Raw genomic sequence first — 21,363 nt, forward strand, 5'->3', positions numbered from 1 at the left:
CAGTGGTCTTCTAGCATTAGAAGAAGTCCCCCTACCCTCCAAACAGTATGGGAGCCTTTCAGCTCGTACTGCTCACACTCCTAGATCTTCACGGCACCTCCTCCACCATAGTGTGAGCTGGGAGCAGCTCCGAAAAGCGAGGCCTACTTAAATAAGTAATGAGCTTTCAACAAAAATCCAGAATATGAATATCTCACCATAAAGTAAAAAAAAAAACAAACATGAGCTACGAGGCATTTCTCAGGAATACTGTGTTTGAGGATGATTTTTTGGCAGGAAGAGTTTCAGTCTTTGTTGCCCGTCTACTTAGTGAACTGGCAGGACGCGAAGATCAATTGATTAATACGAATCTCGAGAGTGGATGGTTGATCGCCGCCTCCTTGTCCTGGAGGCTCACCTCAAATCAAGGCAACGCGCGCTCAATCCATCTATCCTATCTGATTGAGAAAGTCTTTAGGTTCCAGAGTTCCGACCTATAAAGGAGTGAAACCGCTTCCAAAGACTCAGCGATAGGGTAGGCTGTAGTGACTACTCAGATAGAAAGCTTCGGAGGAAGCTTTCTATCTTGCTTTCTCCTCCGAAAAAAGTACGAAAGAATAGTAAACGGAGCACACCGCAGAAAGATTCTAAATATGAGAAATCCCCCTTTTTTCGATAAGAAGGAAATGAAGAACAGGAACGAAACGAAATAAGGCCTTTCTAGCTCTAGTTTCAGTGAATAAAAAGGGGTGCTTGTGCTTCTTAAGTAGCATTTACTTACCTTCTTTATCGAAGGCTTCCATTGATAAGGAACTGTTCTATCTAATGTGGCATTATCACGTGTGGCAAGTGTTTCTGCCTCATCCCCACCCCGATGGCTATAGTCAAGCAGAAATGACTTATCTATTTAGTAGTTGTTACCTGCCGTAGGACCTCCGTCCCCGAAGCGAAGAAAGAGGAGCAGGAACAAGAGGTTGTCCTCTCCCGGCCCAGTAGTTCCGCAACTACTACCGTGGTTGTTGCCAACGAGGATCCCCCATTCCGAAAGGTTACTGGGCCGGCCGTTAGGTCCACACTTCCATTCCTTGTAGAGGGGGGCTAACTGCTTGCTGGCTGGGAGCTGTATGAGCGGTAATGTCCACGTACGGCTCCGTGAGAAGGACGGTGGACAGAAATGGCCTTGTTGTACCTCACTCTCGTCTTCAATGGGGTCTGCTCATGCATGCACGCACACACATGTATACATGTGAAGAAAGACGGATCTACTCCCCACAAGTGGATCTTAGATTCGATGAGTCCACAAGGTAGGATACGGTTACTGCCAACACGATATGAATACAATTCCCAAAGTCCAGTGACGTGAATCCTGCAAAACAGAACACCGTGAGCTAGTTACGGGAATGAAAAGAGGGGGGGTCTTCCCGTAACCACCCTCCAACGTGAGAATAAGTACCGTTCTTCTGAAAGTACTTAAGTAAATTAAGAGAGTACCGTGGTAGTGAATGAATACCTCATGATGATCGAGAAAGTATTTATAGCCGAAGGGTGTGGAAAGGTGATTGGGCCAGCTGTCCCTTAAGAATATGCCTGCATAACCGTCTGGGCACGTGTCTCTATGTGATAGGTTCAACCTATACGTTGCATGTGCATGTATAACAACCTAGACACGTGTCTCTCTATCTTTGGTTATCGGGGGAATATTGGCCATGTGCACAGTTATAACGACTTTGCCAGGTGTCATTGGCTAATTGGCCCAAAGATCACGTATTACCCAGGAAAGCATCTTGGTAAATCTTCTAGAAGGTGACAGCTGTCCCGGAGCATTACCTTGTGGCCATTTACGCGGAAGGTTATTCCTACTTGCTGATGACTTCTGAGGGTGCTATGATGCTTCCGCATGTGCTATGAGGGTGTTTCTTTCTCAACTGATTATGCGGATAGTTTATATGTCCCGCGGGTGCCTTATGAGGGACTTCTGATTGACCCGCGGGCCTTACTTAAGGGTATTTGGGTCTTTTTGGTACCCTACCTCTATAAGTTCCCCCAGTCCAGTGTTTCTTCCGTGTGAAGTATTTTATGCGGATGAAATTCTGGACTTGATATGGATTTGGGGGTTTCTGACTTTGCAAGTTGGTGGGAAATATCTTTTGTTGTTTGTGGATAATCATGAAAAATGACAAGTTTACCACTCGCAGGCGCGTGTGCAGGTTACAGGACGTTTTTGACGGCTGTTACTGTACCCGACTGTACAACTTTTTCTCTTTTTTGAATTTCCCGCGTGACGTGGCGATATGTTACTGGCCGGTTTTTTTCTCTCTCTACTGTTCATATCCCATCGCATTAATTGCGGTGAGTATAAATAGAGAGAGTTAACTTCTTTTCGAAGTTTTATTGCCTTCAAATCTTGATTACGAACTTGCTTTTTTTCTTCTATCTTTCAATCTTTCTGTTTGATTCCTTTGAACTAATCCAAACATTTTTACCAAGTGTTTACAATGGCTCATGCGCAATCTGAGGTCGATGAGATAGAAGTCTGTTGGGACCAAGGGGAATACCAGAAACTTATTACGACTTATGGTATTCCACCGGAGTGTGGACCGGAGTTCCCTTCTACTGGTTCTATAGCCAGCTTTCCACTCCAGGAAAGATGGCGCTATATGCCGATTACTTTGAGCATGGGAACTTCCGTCTTCCCATCACAAAGTTCTTCCAACGGGTGATTAAGGCGTTTGGGATTCACTTGTCCCAACTTCACCCGCGTGCTGTCATACGAATTCGACATTTCGAGTTCGTGTGTATAGCACATGACTTAGTTCCCCGGTTGGATCGGTTCGCTGTATTTTATAAGATGGCGAATCGGAACGGATGGTATACTTGCCACAGTGTGCCGGATAGAATTATCGGCAGAAATTTCCAAGGAATGGAAGAAAAAATTCTTCTGGATCTCCGAGGACGTGATACCGGAGGTCATGGTTCGTCGTTCTCCGAACGACGCCCTGATTGATATCGCTCCAGCTGCTCACGAGAAGCGTGACTGGTTTCACAAGTTAACCGCATCACCCACTCCAATGCGGACACTTCCCGAGGAGGCCCTTGTATGGGCGGGAATGAGCCGGTTGTGGTCTTCACCTTTCATGGAGCCTGTTTTCGTTGAATTAAACGGCCGTATGTCTTACTATTTTTGTTTTTTCTACTTTTTCGTGTTTTGAGGCTTTGTTGGTGACGTTTGTTGTTTGCTTTCAGGTTTTGGTTCGATGTTGAACGTGCTTGAGGATGACAAGGGCTGCGTGAGTAAAACTATACGCGATGTGAAGCATACGCCCATATTGGAGGAGACTACCCAATATTTCCTCTTCCTGGTTAAAGTGCGTGCCGAACCAGTTGTTTCGGAAGCTATCTTTGAAACAGGTGCGTACATCCTGAATCCTCCACCTCTTAACGCGCTAACTTCCGATGGGACAATCGTTATTTTAAGTGACGATTCTACTGTCCTTGAGGAAGGAAGCTCAGATGATACTCCTGAAGTTTCATCTGTTTCTCACTTGTTGGCAGAGCTACCGGAAGAGGTCCCTTTGTGCATCCCAGGCAAGTGACGCGGGCACCAGTGCTGCGGATGCCGGGAAGGAACCAAAAACGAAGAAGCACCGGACGCACCGACCGAGGAAGCCACTACCACCCAACCTTTCGGAGCGTCTGAGGACAGTAAAAGGTAAGTTTTTCTTGTTAACTTTTGCTGCTCATGACAATGAAAATTAACTTATGTTTTTGTTATGTAGATTCGTCAATTGCTGAGCGTCCGGTGGTTGGTAAGCTGTCAAAGCCGACTCCGGCTATTGGGAAACAACCATCACCTCCTCCAGAGAAGGAGACGGAAAAACCGGTCACACCTCCTACTGAGACGATCGAGGAAGGGTCTAACGTTCAATCAATAACTTCTGGGTCGTTGGACCATTTGTTCCAAAATGTTGAAGCCACCAGTCCACAGCAGGAAAATCCTGAGGCCACTGCGGAAGACTTTAGAACTAATGAAGCTTTTACGCAACTTCCTCCCCAATTTTACACTTCTTCCTCCTTTTTTTCAACGGGCGAGGGGGTGATTTTTTCTTTGAGCCGTCTGCCCATGAAGTTGGGGGAGGTTCGTCTCAAGGTGGCCCACAATAGTCTACCTCCTCTCCCATTCGCATTGGGCCCACAAGTTCCCAATTATTTGGGAGCGTGCAATTGGGAGGGGATTATGACTTGTTTGTCCCGCCTTGGGACATTGTCAACGGGTCTCGGGTTTCTTTTTCCAAGACCTGTTTGAGTTTTGTTGAACACTGTATGCCGCCGGCTGAGAAAGCGTATCAGCTTACCCGTTCCCGCGACGAACTTCATTCTAACTTAGTTGTTTCCTTGACTAACAGTCTAGCCTGTAGTCAGGAAATCTTACGGGAGTGGCGGACAATGGGCGGTAAGCTTGGTGCTGCTTCCGATGAAGTGAAAGCTGCCAAAAAGGAAGCTGAGGAGCACCGCAAAGCGGCGAGTGCAGCTAGGTGGAAACAATCTGATGCTGAGGCTGCAATTGAACAAGAAAAGAAGCGAAATGTTGAAGCTGTTAAGCGGTGGAAGGAGGCCTGCGAGAGGTCGAATGCCACCCTTGAGGCTTCCCGAGCTGAGACTCAGAGGAAAAAGGACGAATTGGCGAAGGAATAAGACGAAGATCCCAGCAAAGCGTCCGGATTCAAGAGCTCGAGGAAGCTTTGAGATTGCAGGGAGAGCAGTCTGAAATGAAAGATAAGACTATTGTAGAAATGCAGTCTGCGTACGACTCTCTCTTGCAATGCCACACTGAAGCAGACGGCCGCGCCTCTGCTGAGCTACAGGAGCTTCGAAGCAGGGCGGAACGTGCTGAGCGGGAGAGGCAATACTTCCTTGACCGTGGCCTCGACTCTGTAAGTTTTCCCTTGGGTACTACTTAACTTCTTTGTCTACTTCCTTTTATGGCTTTTAACGAACTTTTTCTATAGGTCATCCGTCATGTTAAGAGAAGTGTGGAGCTCACTGATCGCTTTGTAAATTTGACGGCTGCTTCTGACGGGGTTGGCCGGGTGAAAGGTTTTAACAAAGGGTTGACCTTTGCTCAGTCCGAACAACCTGTTGAGAGCCATCCTCTTTACGGACTTGATGCGGAGCAAGAACTTGGGATGCGGGTCCAAGAATATGATGATTTGATCTTTCCGCTGCAACATATGCTTCCAGAATTTGCCTCGTCTGAAGATGGAGTGAAGCAGTTGCGGTATACATTGATGATGAATCCGATGACGGGTCTGATGATGACCAGTCAGGTGATGACGAGGCGGACGATGCAGCCCAGAATGCTCCGGAAGGTACGACGCCTTAGGATCTATAGGGTAGATGTAGGAGTTAAAACTCGGACTTGTAATTTTCTTTTCATGCTTTTTGTAAACACTATTTTAGATATTAATGAAAGGAATCTTTGCAAAATATCTTTCTTCAAATTTTAAATTTGTGTAAGTTGAATGGATAGTACTAGTGACGTGACGGAGAGAGGTTTTTAGGCGGTGGCTGACAAGACGTGTTAATTGCTTGTTTGACAGCCTGTAGGCGCTTTTTCGAATCTCCCGCCTGACGTGTCAATCATCCCTTGGTTCTTATTTTCTCTTTCTTCTGTTAGTCAGACGGTCGCATTAATTGCGATGAGTATAAATAGGCCTTGATGCCTTCGACCCTTTCTTATCACTTACATATTTTTGCTTTCATTCATATCAGAGAACTCTACTCTCTAATAGCCATCATGTATTACTTGATTCTAATGGCTGCCCAGAAGAAAAATCCTCCTTCTATTAATGAGGTAGGATGTGATATTAAAGAAAGAGATTTTTCGAGGATGTTAAGAACGTGTATGGCTTTCCGCCGGACTGGGAAGCCGAACGTCCAGCAAAGGGGGCCATCGCGACTGCACCGCCTCCGAAGAAGATGGCGGTATACCTTGACCATTTTACAACGGGTAACTTCCGATTGCCCGTGACGAAATTCGTAAGGTCTGTTCTGAAAAAATACGAACTTCATTTATCCCAAATTCACCCGTTTGGGATGCTACGGATTCGACATTTCGAATTCTGTTGTCAATCTCACAGTTATGAACCATCCGTCAATATGTTTGCCATTTTCTACAAGATGACATATCGTGACGGTGGTATGGCTTTGCTACTACCGGGAAGGGTTCGATTGGCTTCGAATGGATCCGGAGTATCCATGGATGGAAATCCAAGTTCTTTTGGATTCTGGAAGATGTCATCTCGTTTACAATGACTCGACGAAAGCTGGAAGATCCACTTCCTGAGATTCCCGTTATTGAATACACGGGGCACAAGTGGTTCGACACTCTGACCCGGACGCCTACACCTATGCGTCCTATTCATGAAGGTGCCATGGTTCATGCGAATATGAGCCGTTTATGGCCTTTCCCTTAATTGGAACCATATTACGAGGGAACCGGTGGACGTAAGTATGTTGGTAATTCGTTCTCAATATTCTTTCTTGTGCTAACTTTGTTGTTTTTTAGTGTAGGAGAATGTTCTGTTTTTAACGCTCTCTTGGACCGTGAGGAAGGTATGATGGTGCGTCGTGAAATTGATCGAAGGGATGCACCATTCTTAGAGCGCACTCGAGTCTACTTTCTATTCTCTACTACTCTGAGCCCGGAGCCTATAGTTTTTGAGGCGATGTATGCTCAAGGTGAGGAGTTAGTCAAAAAGTGCGAAGGTATTTCCCAACCTCGACCTATAACTGCCGCTACTCAGAGTGGAGAGATAGTACTACTCTCTTCTAGCGAGGAATCGTCACTCTACGAGGGAGGGTTATCGATTGGTGCTACTAACCTTTCGCATTCGTCTGTAGGTTTGACCCACAAGCAAGATTTGAAGGCCATCACCGATCCGTCGGCAGGTGAGGAATATGGTCCTCAATCCGTTGAGGGCGAACCTCAGGCTGCGAAAGTGGGTGATTCAAAAGCTGCAGGGAAACGGAAGGCGCAGGCTTCCGATGCTGCGCCTAAGAAGAAGAAAAAGAAGAAGGCTAAGGTTGATGTCCCGGTCTTGGGCGCCCGTCTTCGGGAGCTTGCTGCCCAAGACGCTTCTAAAAGTGAGACTTGACCCTTTACGATTTCTCTTCTATTTATCGTTTCTTAGTAGCTTAAAGATTTTTATTTTCTGGGGTATTTTCAGGTTTGAAGGATTCTGCTGCTACCGAACTTTCGACTCCACCAACCTCGCCAAAGAACACTATTCAAGAACCGATCGATTTATCGGATTCTTCTCCTAATAGGGGCAAAGTGGTTGGTGAAGCTGATCAGTTCCACACATCTCCACCCCGTGATGAGCATAACTTCTATAATCAGGGTGGGGTTAGTGTGTTTAAAAGCGGGGTGGGGGGGCAAGCTTCTTCCTCTCATGTGGGTGAGGATACTGCTCCGTATCATCCCCAGTGGTCGCTACGGCGAAACTTAGTATTGAGTTATGCGGATGTTTGTCAGGAATATCTCGACGAAAGTCTTCCTCCTACAGAGAAGGAACGACAACGTCGCCGCATCCGTCAAGAACTGTTTGACTCCAATTCTTATCATGTGGAGAATGCCGTGTCCACTAACCAGAAGCTTCGCCGGGACTGGTTAGCTATGAATGATGAGTTGGAGGAAACCGAGCAGAACTTGCTTGAGGCCAAGAAAGAGGCTCTTAAAGCGTTGACCGACGCTCAAGACAGTCATCAGGCTATGGAAGTGGCGAAAGCCACGTAACTTGCTGCTGAGGAAGCTAAGATTGCTCTCCAGAAACAACTGGATGAACAAGCTGAGCTTATCAAGACCCTTCAAGCCGACTCAGTGGCCAAAGATCAACGTTTGTCCGCTTTGAATGCCAAGAATCGAGACCAAGCTCTGGAATGTGCTGGTTATAAAATGGATTTCCTCCGAGCCCAAGCGGACAAGAAGTGGCTTTTATCGACAGCGATTCCCAAGGTATCGAGTTTTATTATTGATACAAGTGATTCGGGTTTAGATGTGCTTACTTATGCTTGTATAATTTAACAGGTTATTACCGACGTTCGCAACAGTGATGATCTCTGGAATTGTGTTGCGATACTCCTCCGTGCCTCCGAGCAGGCGGGCTGACAAATGGGTTTTGAGGAGGGTTATAAGTTTGGTTCCGAGGGCCTGTCTCCCGAAGAGTATGTGTTGGCCGGCAAAGATACCGTGTCCATCCTTGAGGAGAAGACCAAGGAGTTTGATACTTTGAAGTTTTCCCTCTCTGACCAAATATCAGAACTCGCGGATAAGGATGATGCCATCGAGCAACTAAAGGAGTTGCTAGATCTTGAAGAGGAAGACGATGAAGAAGCCGAAGACACTGCGGAAGGCGAAAATGCTGCCCCATAGATGTATATGTACTTCTCCTTGTAAATTTTGCTTCCTGTTTTGTAATCTCTTTTGATCAAAATAAGAAATCTTTGTGTTTCTTCCGGTGCACTTTGTCTTATGTACTATAATATAAGTGATTATCAGGAACTTCGGTTTTGTCAATAAAAGATTACATCTTACAATAGCATGAAAGTAACTGGACATTCTATATTCGTTGGGTGGAAGCCTTACAAAAAGAAATTGCATAACTTGCTAATCTATATGGGCACGCAAGCCTAAAAAGTAAAAAATGAACAAAACTGCTATATATGCATTTCTTCAATTGTGTTGCGTTCCAAGTTCGAGGGACCTCAGTCCCATCCAACTTCTCCAACTTATAGGCACCTTTTGCTAGTACTTGTTTGATTTTGTAAGGTCCTTCCCAAGTTGGGGCTAGTTTTCCCGGAGGCTCTTGGTCGGAAGCCTCGTTGTTGCGGAAGACGAAATCTCCCGCATCAAACTTGCAACTTTGGACTCGCGAGTTGTAATATTTTTCAAGTTGTCGCTTATAATTGTGCTCGCGAATTAATGCTAGCTCTCTTCTTTCTTCCAACAGATCTAGATTCATCCTGAGTTCGTGATCGTTATCATCAATTAACAGAACCCTTGCGGATGGAATCCCAATATCTGCGGGGATCATGGCTTCAGTGCCATAAGTTAGGCTAAAGGGTGTCTCCAAATTACTGGAGTTCTTTTAAGTGCGGAAGGCCTAGAGTACATGGGGCAATTCGTCCACCCAACCCGTTCGTTTCGTCCCTAGCCTTGCCTTGATCCCTTCCTTGATAGTTCGGTTGATCCTTTCGACCTGACCATTTGCTTGCGGATGAGCTACGGATGTAAAGGTTTGAATGACTTGTACCTCTTTCAACCATGTTTGCAATCCGCTATTATCAAATTGGGTCCCGTTGTCACTTACCAACTCCTGCAGGAGACCAAACCGGCAAATGATAAATTCCCAAAGGAATTTTTTCACACTTGCAGCCGTGATTGATGCAACTGGTTTGGCTTCTACCCATTTGGTGAAGTAATCAATGGCCACTATCAGGAACTTGACTCGTCCCGGGGCTTCTGGGAAAGGTCCCATAATGTCAATAGCCCACTTCTGGAACGGCCAGGCAGAAGTTACTGGAATTAGTTCGTTTTTTGGACGCAGAGTGTTGGGAGCATGACGCTGGCATGAATCGCACTTTCTAATTTCCTGCACCGCGTCTAAATGCATGCCAGGCCAATAGTACCCTGCGTTCATGATCTTTGCAACCGTCATTCTTGGTCCCGCGTGTAACCCACTAATACCTTCGTGAATTTCTCGAATTAGGTAATTTGCGTCTTCCGCGTCCACGCAACGTAACAGTGGACCAAGGAATGACCTCCGGTACAAGATACCGTCAATCAACTGGTAATTTAGAGCTTTATGCTTAATCTTCTGAGCCTCAGCCTTTCCTGCTGGAAGCGTTCCGAAAGACAGATAAGCTATAATGGGTGACATCCAAGATTCGACGCCCGTTTGAATTACCAGGACTTGGTTTTCTGGAACGGATGGATGATCTAGGACTTCTACATGAATATCTTTGGCGAGATACTCAAAATTCGTTGAAGCTAGTTTGCTAAGAGCATCCGCCGATTTGTTCTCGCTCCTCTTGATGTGAACAATACTGAAGGAGGAAAACTGACGAATCAAGACTCTTGCTTGTGACAAATAAGAAGCCATGACATTGTTTTTGGCTTCATATGTTCCGTTTATTTGTCCCGCAATTAGCATAGAATCCACCCGAGCTTCTAAATGTTTCACCCCCAGTTTTTTCGCTATCCGCAATCCTGCCAGGAAGGCTTCATATTCTGCCTCATTATTGGTACTTTTGAAGTCCAACTTGATGGCGTACGTAAACTCATGCCCTTCGGGGTTGACTAGCCTTAAACCTGTGCCTGACCCTTCGCTGCTGGAAGCTCCGTCCGTGAACAATGACCAAACTTGCCCTTGTTCCGGAGGTGCTTGGGGTTGTTGTTCGATTAGGCATTCTTGTTCTTTGTACTATGGAACCTCTGTGACGAAGTCCGCGAGTATCTGCCCCTTGATCGCTGGTCTGGGCTTATATTCGATCGAGTGTTCACCTAATTCAATAGCCCACTTTGCCAGTCGTCCGGACAACTCGGGTTTACTCAGCACATTCTTGAGCTTGTACCCGATTAATACATTGATAGGATGGCCCTGGAAATATCTGCGGAGTCTTCTGGCAGCATAAACTAATGCCAAAACCAACTTTTCTAACATCGAATATCTTGTTTCCGGGTTCGATAACGTTCTACTGACGTAATAGATTGGAGTTTGAACATTTTTCCTATCAGTCAGCAGAACGGCTCCTATGGCAATGTCTGAGGCAGATAAATATAATGTCAAGGGTTCACCCGCATATGGTGCTGTTAAAGTAGGAAGCTCCATTAAGCATTTTTTAACTTCTAAGAATGCTTTCTCAGCTTCCGCGGTCCACTTGAAATGTGCCTTTTTAAGGCAATTTCTAAGTCTTGACACGAATGGATGAGATTTGGCCACGTGATTTGCTAAGAATCGGTTCAACGCCACAAGTCGTCCATTAAGTGTTTGAACCTCTTTGAGGGAAGAGGGTGAAGACATGCGGGCTATAGCTTGGACCTTATCTGGGTTGGCTTTGAAGCCCGCGCCTGTTACTATGACCCCAAGGAATTTACCCTCTTCCATGCCAAATGAACATTTAGCCGGGTTCAATTTCATGTTGATGCTTCGTAATGTTTCGAAGGTTTCTTCGATATCCCTTAACATCTGATCTTCTTCAATGCTTTTGATTACCAAATCATCCATATACACTTCGAGATTCCGACTTATTTGAATTTTGAAAGCATGATCCATCAGTCGTTGATATGTGGCCCCCGTGTTCTTTAATCCAAAAGGCATCATTCTGTAACAGAATGTTCCTTGATCAGTTCAGAACGCTGTCTTGTCCTCGTCGCCAGCTGCCATGTGAATCTGGTGATACCCTTTGTAGGCATCGAGGAAACACTTGAATTTAAATGGGGCCACAACGTCTACTTTTAAGTCGATCTCCGGAAGCGGGTAACAATCTTTCGGACACGCCTTGTTCAAGTCTTTGTAATCTATGCACATCCTCCATGTTCCGTTGCTTTTTGGTACAATCACTGGGTTAGCCACCCATGTTTGATACTTGATTTCTCGTATGATTCCGGCATGAAGAAGGTCTTGTACTTGTTCATTCATAGCCTTTGTTTGTTCTGGACCCATTTTTCGTTTCTTTTGTACGATTGGGGTGATCAACGGATTCACCCTTAATTTATGTTCCGAAATGCTCCGCGGGACACCGGTCATGTCCGCGGGTTTCTAAGCAAAAATGTCAATATTCTTGATCAATAATTGCTTTAAAAAGGTTCTCACTATTTCCAAGATAGCGGGTCCTATTGTAATTGTCTGATCTGGAAACTTCTTATTCAAAACCCATTTTTTGGATTCGGTCCTTTTAGCCTGTCTTGGAACCTTGCTTGGTCTTGAACTTTCAGTTGAAAAACAATGTCTGTTTACATGAATTATTGCCACACCGGTGCGAGTAGGAACTCCTACTGCGCCATGGGCTGTGGATGGATGAGCATTAAAGTCTCCAATCGCCTCTCGTCCCAGAATAATGCCATGCTTGGAAGTTGCTGGAAGAACCAAAAATTCAACTTCTTGAGTTCTTGAATGTACCCCTTCACTTAATGTAACCGGGAAGGTGATAACACCACGCGGGTGCATGATCTCTCCTCCGAAACCAGAGACGGGGGCATGAATTGACTGTAACCTTTCTTTGTCCTCAGCGTCCAATTGTTCGAAACACTGTTCGTACATAATGTCGGACATACTGCCTGTGTCGAAGAACACATATTGTGACCGGTAGTGACCAAATTCGGCAGTAATTATCAGTGGGTTTTTATTACATGGACCGCCTTTGATCCGAGGAAAGATCATGGGTTCACTCTTCCATTCCTCGTCCTCATAGTCCCTCCTCTTTCCTTTTCCTGAATGCCCCCCTTGAATCAGTGGACATTCAAATCCTTGATTTGCCTTTTAGCTGGGCCCTGGTTATCCTTTGCGGGAGGTTTGCCAGTCCCTGCTCGTACGCCTTTAACCAAATGTTTGAGTTTACCATTTTTAACTGCTGCTTCAATTTCAGTTCGGAGGGCCACACACTCATTCGTGCTGTGTCCAACATCATTATGATATGAGCAATGTTTTTTGGTATCGAGGAATGATTTTTGTGGTATTGGTTGTGGTTTCCGGAAAGTTAGATTTTCAGTAGTGAGATTTTCTGAGAGAGTCTTTGATAGCTGAGTCCAACTGTTGGTGGAACGAGCTGAAAAATTACGTTTACCCTTGTTGCCGATCAAAGATCTTGCATCAAAAGGTTTAGGTGTTTCCGCACTTGGCTGAAGTCTTGACCATATTGGTCCCTTAGCTTGCCTGTTTGGTCTCGGAGTTTGAAATTCGACCCTTGGGGACTGCTTTTGACTGCCGGAACTTAGGGTTTTTTCAGTTCTTGCGAACAACTTTGATGCCTTCATGATTTCATCGCATGATTCCGTCCCTTCCTGTTAAGGTACGGATCAAGGCATCGCTGTGGACGTTCTTACAAAATGCTCCGCGCAGCATATCTTCACTTACTCCTCCGATATTAAGGCTCTCGTTAGTAAAACGAGTAATGAAGTCCTCAATAAACTCATTATTTCACCTTGTAACATCTAATATTTCCGAAGGGTCACGAGTATGTTTCTTTTGTTGACTAAAATGTTGGGAGAATTTTGCTATGAAATCATTCCAGCTTTTGATTTGTCCAGCAGGCAGTTTCTCAAACCACTCTCTCGCAGCTCCCGTGAGTGTGAGTGCGAACATGTGGCACCAGTACGGAAGAGTCCAACCGCTGACTCCCCGACTGCCACAAATCTCAACAAATGATCGCTAGGATCTGTCATTCCATTATATGTTCCAACAGATGTTGGAATCGTCGCGTTTACCTGAAATGAAGCTTGTGCAATACTTGGAATAAATTTCGACTTCTCTGAAAAAGACTCCGGACGGTATGGCTTCGAAAAATCATGCACAGCATTGCTGTGATATTCCGCATGGCGGACAACTGGTCGCGAGAAGCTAGTCCCTCCGTAAGAAGGAAGACGGCTATCTCCGCTATAAAAGCTACCATCCGGTCGATAAGATGAGTCGTACTCGTCCAGTTCATCCTCATAAGATGGCACCCGCATATCTACACGGGGACGAGGACGTAACCTTCGGGTTTCGCTCATGTTTCGCTCCGGTGGTAAACTGTACTGGATGTGGCTTCCCCTTATGGGAGGAGAAATAGATCTCCTGGGAGGTTTGTCATACGTCAGGGTACGACCGTGGAAACGCTCATTTCGGACCCGACGTTCATACTCTGCTCTTAAACTTTCTTGCTAAATACGAAACCACTCGTCCGGAGACAAAGTTTCTTCAGTCCTGAGATTATGACGGTGAGCTCTTCTTAGATTAGAGTCACCAGAATCTTCTTCTAAACCTGACTCTGACTGAGTTCGATGGACTTCTCTTGGGACATGTTCTAGGTTCCTTATATTAGAACCTCCTGGGGCTGTGACGTATCCCAAGTCAGTAGTTGGTGTAACAACGTTTCCGGTGTCCGCCGGAGTGACGTCTTCCTGTTGAGCAAACAACCCCCGAGCCGTCGAACCACCCAAGGTAAAACCTCCAGGGTTCATGCCATCGGTTCGTGTAGCAGGGGGTGTAATTCGGTTAAACACAGATGTTGCTCCTTCACGTGTTTCAAGGTTGAGATCACGTGGAGGTTGTGCTTGATTCTCCGTCGGCCCTTTAGCTAACTGATTCATATCGTAAAGAGAACGGAAAACTTTTAGCTGTTCTAACAAAAATATGGATGGTGCCAATGAAGAAACACGGATCTACTCCCCACAAGTGGATCTTAGATCCGATGAGTCCACAAGGTAGGATACGGTTACTGCCAACACGATATGAATACAATTCCCAAAGTCCAGTGACGTGAATCCTGCAAAACAGAACACCGTGAGCTCGTTACGGGAAGGACAAGAGGGGGGGGGTCTTCCCGTAACCACCCTCCAACGTGAGAATAAGTACCGTTCTTCTGAAAGTACTTAAGTAAATTAAGAGAGTACCGTGGTAGTGAATGAATACCTCATGATGATCGAGAGGGTATTTATAGCCGAAGGGTGTGGGAAGGTGATTGGGCCAGTTTCCCCTTAAGAATATGCCTGCATAACCGTCTGGACACGTGTCTCTATGTGATAGGTTCAACCTATACTTTGCATGTGCATGTATAACAACCTGGACACGTGTCTCTCTATCTTTGGTTATCGGGGGAATATTGGCCATGTGCACAGTTATAACGACTTTGCCAGGTGTCATTGGCTAATTGGCCCAAAGATCACGTATTATCCAAGAAAGCATCTTGGTAAATCTTCTAGAAGGTGACAGCTGTCCCGGAGCATTACCTCGTGGCCATTTACGCGGAAGGTTATTCCTTCTTGCGGATGACTTCTGAGGATGCTATGATGCTTCCGCATGTGCTATGAGGGTGTTTCTTCCTCAACTGATTATGCGGATAGTTTATATGTCCCGCGGGTGCCTTATGAGGGACTTCTGATTGACCCGCGGGCCTTACTTAAGGGTATTTGGGTCTTTTTAGTACCCTACCTCTATAACATGTATTAAAAAGCTTCGAGCCTCATTGAGGAATGGGTATGGGGTTAAGAGACGACTCTTATCACATGTTCAAGAATGCCTAGTCGCACATCAATAGTAATAAATACACTTACAAAGTTTCTACTTAGTCCTTGATCAAGCTGGTTTGGTCATCGACTCTGATCTAACTAGTTTGTTATAAGTTTACAAACTTTCCTTATAGTCACTCCAAATTTTCCTACCATATCATATTTTAAAGTTCGTTAATACCATATAACTCAATTGTTATCGAACTATATAAAAAAAAGGCAAGTGACAAATTTTCATTCATTAGACCATTGCCACAATAATTTAACATATTTATTCTTTTAGCCCCTCAACCTAAAATACAAACTTTGGTTCATTCGAATTTTGCTAATAAACAGTTTCACAAATGTGACTTTTGACTCATTAACTTTAGTTTTACATATTTATTTTTTGGCCTCTCACTTTACTTATAAAACTTCGGTCACAAATCATTTACAATACTGAATCAAATCAACACCAACCGACTTTCCACCGCGTACATACAACAACACGTGGTAGATTTATAACATGCAATGCATTTAACTCTCTCCGTCGCAATACGAGGTAAATTTACTTTTTTATCAAATTGATAAAATGAGTCGGGCTGGGTCGACCGAATATGATACGGGTTGCAATGGTTATACACACTTGTCACTAGTTAAATAATCTAACCGTCCCTATCAAACAATAATATTATTATCCAAATCCAAACAATAATAAAAGTAACGCATCTGAAAAAAAATCAAAATGAAGGGTTACTAACAAAATTGATTTAACCCCCTTTTCATTTCAATTTCAATTTCAATTTCAACTCCTCTGATTAATATTACACCTTATTATTCTCGTCTATTTTAATCACGACTCTCACTTAGGGTTTCACTAATTCCATTTATTCATCGTTAATTTGCAATTTCGCACGTCCAACGCGATTCAATCGAACTACAGGTACTTCAATTTGATTCAAATTTTGTGTATATCGGTTCGTGTTATCGATCGATGTGGCTATTAGGTTACCGGTTGGTGTTTACGTTGTTAGGTTTTGAATTTTAAGTAGGATTGAATATTTGATTAATGTAATTAGGTACTTAAGTCAACGCAGTGTTTTGGTTTGTATCTTATAGCTGTATTAGAATGGAATTGAGATGATTGATTGTATTGTCAGTGATTATATGATGTCAGATTGTTAGAGGCATGAATAATGTATTTGTGTTAGGGGAATTGTTATTGTTTTAAACTTTTAATTAACTTTTGGATTTGACGTGTGTGTTAAAGTAAATATTTCACGGTTAATGGATTACCGGTTATATATACGTTATCGGATAATGTTAGTAAGACGTGAGTGTAATAAGTAATAACGGCCAAGAGAGTGAATGAACGAGAGAGAAAGAGAATGATTACACACAGTTTAGGTTTTTACTGTTAAAAGTTATGTGAAATTATAGAATCCATTACAGATTTACAACGCATGTATATACATATGAGTTGCTTTGTTACGCCGCATGTAGTGGGCGAGAACTTGGGATGCTTTTGGATGGGAACCACCCCCCCACCCCCCACCCCGGGTGACAGTAGGGGGGGGATCAGTTGTTGTCGCCCGTTTGTGTGTTTGTTTTTATTATTATAATATTGTGTGTGTGTGAGATATATGTATGTATGTATATAGGACTACAACACCATTACACCCCTAAAACAAAAACTCACCCTTTGCTGACTGGGCGCCACATGGCACAAAACGCCACATTTTGTAGCCCCTCCACTTCACATAGCCTTAGTTACATGTACAATCGCATCTATGATGACATCAGGTAGTGGTTCCTTTACGGGACCACTTGATGTCGCTATTTAGGAGATTTATCTTTGGCTTTTGGGACCACTTGATGTTGCTGTTTATGTTGATGCTGCTTATTTTCGGATTGCTTTGTTGTTTTGAGGGTGTTACCCCTACAATGTGTAAACCTGCAAAAAACATGCATGTATAGAAATTTAACCTTTTATATCTTTTATAATGTAATTGAAGTTTGTTTTTTATTGTTCCTGCAGTTTTTAGTATCGTAATGACGGTTGAGTTGCTACATGTTTCGGTTAATTGCAAGTGGATGATATGAGAATCTTGGACCATAGAAAGAATCTGATCAATAATGGAGAATTTGACGACAATGATTGGCTCAAAAGGAGTAATAAAAAGGCATGAATTTGTAAGGATTCTTATTCAGTGCCTATATTCTTTAGGATTCGACAAATCTGCAGCTTCTTTGGAAATAGAATCCGGGATTTCATGCAAATCTTCAGAATTTAAGCTGCTTGAATCATTGATCCTCGGTGCTGATTGGGAAGGTTGTGTTGATAACCTATATGGGATTAAAGAAATGACAGAAGAACAAAGGGACACTGCTTTGTTTCTTGTTTCCAAACAGTATTTTTTGGAGTGTTTGCGTCGAGGTGATGATTCTTTAGCTTTATCCATTTTGCGTAAGCAAATTTCAAATTTGAAAGTGGGCAGAGAGAAAGTGCATATGCTTGCTTTTGGTCTGCTTTCACTTGATTTGAATAAAGTTCATGATGACAATGATGTTTTTCAAGAATTAAGAAAGTTTCTTATAAGTGAACTGGGAAAAGTGATTCCTCCACCAATCACCTTGCCTGATAGAAGATTGCAACATTTGGTTGAAACGGTGGCTGGTCATCAAATTGATTCATGCATCTATCATAATTCTCTTGATCCAGTATCAATCTATAAGGACCATCGATGTGGCCGGGATCAAATCCCAACAGAAACTGTCCAGGTGTGTATATTCAATCTAGAAACCACGTGTTTTATGATAGAAATGTCCACAAGTTTTTATCTTGTTGATTGTGTAAAATTTGGCTAGTTATATAATTATTACATGTGTATGTAAATAAGTTTTTCTTTGAAAATGTTTCAGATTTTGTCGGCTCACAAGAATGAAGTTTGGTTTGTTCAGTTCTCTAACAATGGGAATTATTTAGCATCTTCATCAAGTGATTGTACAGCCATTATATGGAAGGTAACTACTACTTCGTTGACAAAATTGATAGTATGAAGATTCTGCATGTGCAATACATGGGAAATTTTCTATATGTTAATAATAAAAGCAAGGAACAGCTAAATAAAATTCTTATTTGCTCATTATAAGTCCGAATGAACCGAGAACACATGTCCTTTTTGTTGATATCATGGATAGTTGGATACCAGTTGTTCTCTTTTGATGTGTGACTACTTGTTTGGTTATAATATAAGTCATATTATATTATTAGGGGGGAGGGGGGCATGATTATTCCATCGTTGGATGACTTTGTTTTAATGAAGAACGAGTGAATGCCATGTGTTAAATACTAATTACTATCCATGTTTACTGAAGCAAGTTGCCAATATGTTATTCTGACATGTCAGTAAATGATTGTTCTATTGAGTTTTATGAGAATGTATAATATTTACGTATTATCTAGGTCTTGTATCTCAATGGAATTTGTTTTTTCTCATGTCAGTTGGAAATAATGGATTATTTACTCTAAACTGCATCTACAAAATCAGGAACAAAACACGTGTACTGATAGATATAGCACGTTCTTCTCATATCATCATATCTTAACTTTACTTGATGAATCATGTGAAGAAGTTACCATATCAATCGTCTTCTTGACCGTAAATATGTCAATAGTACAAGATTTAGCTCAAGTTATCTTTTGGAATTCAAAACACATGTTTCTTATTAATAATGGTAAACGTATTCTTTTCTACATTATACATCCACATCACAAGGAGTTACTCAAATAGTCTCGCATGGGTGTAGCTATGATGCTATTAACAAGTTAGGTTATGTATTTCTTGTATCTGTTCAAATAGATAACAAAAATTAAATTGTTCTTGTTTCAAAAAACGTTAAATTTGATTACTTAATATAGATAATTACCTGAAATCCTGAATATATATGAATAAATGGAAATGCTACTTCTTTGCGGCTTTCAAAACAGTAGTTTGAAAGAATAAATATTATACCTACTTCAACTATCACTTACAACTTGTTGCTATTGCATTATCGGCACATGACATTTAAGCTATGAATAAATCACCATAATCAAGTTCTCTAAAACTGGGATAATATATGAATGCATAATATATCGTTTCATATTATCTTTTGTTGTTCACCAGTTTTAGAAAACTGATCGTTGTTTAATTGTTCAGGAAATTTAAACTTCTTAAGTATGCACAACAAAGGGAGTTGGGCACTTAATCTCTTGAGTGCCTCCAACTGTCAATTCAGGTGAGACACATGTGTTCAGTTTGACAATAAAGCCAATCTGACACTGTTATAACCGTAAAATCCTTTAGGATATTTCAATTTGATCAATAAACTAGTTATTTGATGTTTTAAACATGTTTGTTTGATGTATCTTAGGAAAACGTGCCTCTTTTTCTTAACCGTTATATTTGAACTGTTGTTGAAGGTACTAGAAGATTCCAAACTGGCTCTAAAACACACATTAAAAAGCCACAAAAATCCCGTTTCTTTTGTAGCATGGAGTCCAGATGACACAATGCTGTTGACATGTGGCAACTTAGAAGTCCTAAGGCTTTGGGATGTAGAGACAGGTGCATGTAAGCACACATTTGGTGACGACAGCTTCCTAGTCAGCTCATGTGCATGGTTTCCCGACTCTGCCCGACTTGTTTGTGGTAGTTCCGACCCGAAAAAAGGCATATGCATGTGGGATTGTGAAGGAAACGAGATAAAGGCGTGGAGAGGAATACGGATGCCTAAAATTTCAGATATTGCGGTTACGCCAAATGGAGAGTATTTAATTAGTATCTTTTCAGATCGTGATATTCGGATATTAAACGTGGGTTTGAATACCGAACGGGTTATTTCTGAAGAGCATCCAATAACGTCTCTTTCTGTTTCAGGAGATAGTAAACATTTGATTGTTAGTTTGAATAGTCAAGAGATTCATTTGTGGGATGTTGAAGGGTGCTCTGAAAAACCGTTGAAGTATAAGGGGCACAGGCAACATAAGTATGTGATACGTTCGTGTTTTGGTGGGGCCAATGGGATGTTTATTGCCAGCGGAAGTGAGAATTCACAGGTACGCTATACCTTGGTTTGTAAACGAACCGAATGAACACAAATGGAGCAAGTTTGTGTTCGTGGTTGTTTGTTTAACTTAATCGAAAAACGATTGTAAACGAACAATTAAACGAACATGGTTTTTGTTTTTCATGTTCGTTTGTTAAGTGTAAATGAGTAGTTCACGAATATAAACGAAGGAATATAAATGAACATACATGAACGAACATAAGTGAGCTAAAACTAATTGAAATAATGCGAAAAACAATGTCGTTTACTAACATAAATGAATGACCTAGACGTGTGCTCGTGTTTGTTCGCTTAACTAAGTGAACAGAATTTTTTGTCAGTGTTCGTTTGTTTATTAAACAAAAAAACATATGACAAACGAACTTCTCGCCAAGCGATTCACGAGCTGTTCACTAACATAAATGAAGGCAAACAAAGTGTTTTATCTAAAGCATAAATCTTCTAAAGCATTTTATTCAAAAGTTTATGTTATTATTATAGAAAGGAAAGAAAAACGAAACATTTTGGACAGTGTTTTTGGTCATATCAAAATAGCCTGCTTTGACCTTTTGACCTTTTACCCGACCTGCAGGTTTATATTTGGAATAGGCGTATATCTGATCCAATCGAGGTGCTTTCTGGCCATTCAATGACCGTAAACTGTGTAAGCTGGAATCCCAAGAGACTTCAAATGCTAGCATCTGCCAGTGATGATCAAACGATTCGCATATGGGGCCCGCAGTCATGTAACAAAGAATTATAGTTAGTCAAAACATGTTTTGTTTTCTTGATGTCTTTTGTTGATACACAGTATATGTGCATCCATATGTTTTTGACTTCCTGCACTTTTGGTTCTCGTGTTCATAGTACAGTAGCTGTTTCTGCAATTGATTTGTAGTTTGCTGCATATTTTTGCTTGTTTTATAGTCAATAAATGGTTGTATGATTTTGTAGGGGATGGTTTTGGTTTATAAGATTAATAATTACTGTAAATATTAATTTTGGTTGATAAGATTTGAAATGTTTATTTTTTACTAATGTATATATTT

The 21,363-nt window shown here is 42.4% G+C and overlaps 3 protein-coding genes across 3 annotated transcripts; 1 reads left to right on the forward strand and 2 right to left on the reverse strand.

The window, feature by feature from the left end:
• Positions 1 to 8,597: 8,597 nt before the first annotated feature.
• On the reverse strand, positions 8,598 to 9,071 carry LOC143562010 (uncharacterized). The gene has a single exon (XM_077049940.1). It carries the CDS (start codon positions 9,069 to 9,071, stop codon positions 8,598 to 8,600), a length of 474 nt encoding a protein of 157 aa, XP_076906055.1.
• Positions 9,072 to 9,140: 69 nt separating this feature from the next.
• LOC143562011 (uncharacterized) lies at positions 9,141 to 10,139 on the reverse strand. Its single transcript, XM_077049941.1, has 2 exons — positions 9,558 to 10,139; positions 9,141 to 9,353 (listed from the first exon to the last, which is right to left on the reverse strand). Exons 1-2 carry the CDS (start codon positions 10,137 to 10,139, stop codon positions 9,141 to 9,143), a joined length of 795 nt encoding a protein of 264 aa, XP_076906056.1.
• Positions 10,140 to 16,124: 5,985 nt separating this feature from the next.
• On the forward strand, positions 16,125 to 21,273 carry LOC143562022 (WD repeat-containing protein WDS homolog). Its single transcript, XM_077049950.1, has 5 exons — positions 16,125 to 16,166; positions 17,262 to 18,004; positions 18,146 to 18,247; positions 19,689 to 20,324; positions 20,907 to 21,273. The coding sequence occupies exons 2-5, from the start codon at positions 17,360 to 17,362 to the stop codon at positions 21,075 to 21,077; spliced, it is 1,554 nt and encodes a 517-aa protein (XP_076906065.1). The 5' UTR covers positions 16,125 to 16,166; positions 17,262 to 17,359; the 3' UTR covers positions 21,078 to 21,273.
• The last annotated feature ends 90 nt before the right edge of the window (positions 21,274 to 21,363 follow it).

This window comes from Bidens hawaiensis, unplaced genomic scaffold (genome assembly GCF_021521415.1).
Source record: "Bidens hawaiensis isolate Kalapana, Puna unplaced genomic scaffold, B.hawaiensis_p1.1 tig00020893_1, whole genome shotgun sequence".
NCBI lineage: Eukaryota > Viridiplantae > Streptophyta > Magnoliopsida > Asterales > Asteraceae > Bidens > Bidens hawaiensis.

Coding starts and splice junctions, on each gene's coding strand:
- LOC143562011 (XM_077049941.1), bottom strand. CDS start 10,139: ATGGCTTCTTATTTGTCACAAGCAAGAGTCTTGATTCGTCAGTTTTCC. Junction 9,354..9,557: donor CAAAAAACGAACTAATTCCA/GTAACTTCTGCC, acceptor GGTCTCCTGCAG/GAGTTGGTAAGTGACAACGG.
- LOC143562022 (XM_077049950.1), top strand. CDS start 17,360: ATGGAGAATTTGACGACAATGATTGGCTCAAAAGGAGTAATAAAAAGG. Junction 18,248..19,688: donor GTACAGCCATTATATGGAAG/GTAACTACTACT, acceptor CTGTTGTTGAAG/GTACTAGAAGATTCCAAACT. Junction 20,325..20,906: donor GCGGAAGTGAGAATTCACAG/GTACGCTATACC, acceptor CCCGACCTGCAG/GTTTATATTTGGAATAGGCG.
- LOC143562010 (XM_077049940.1), bottom strand. CDS start 9,071: ATGATCCCCGCAGATATTGGGATTCCATCCGCAAGGGTTCTGTTAATT.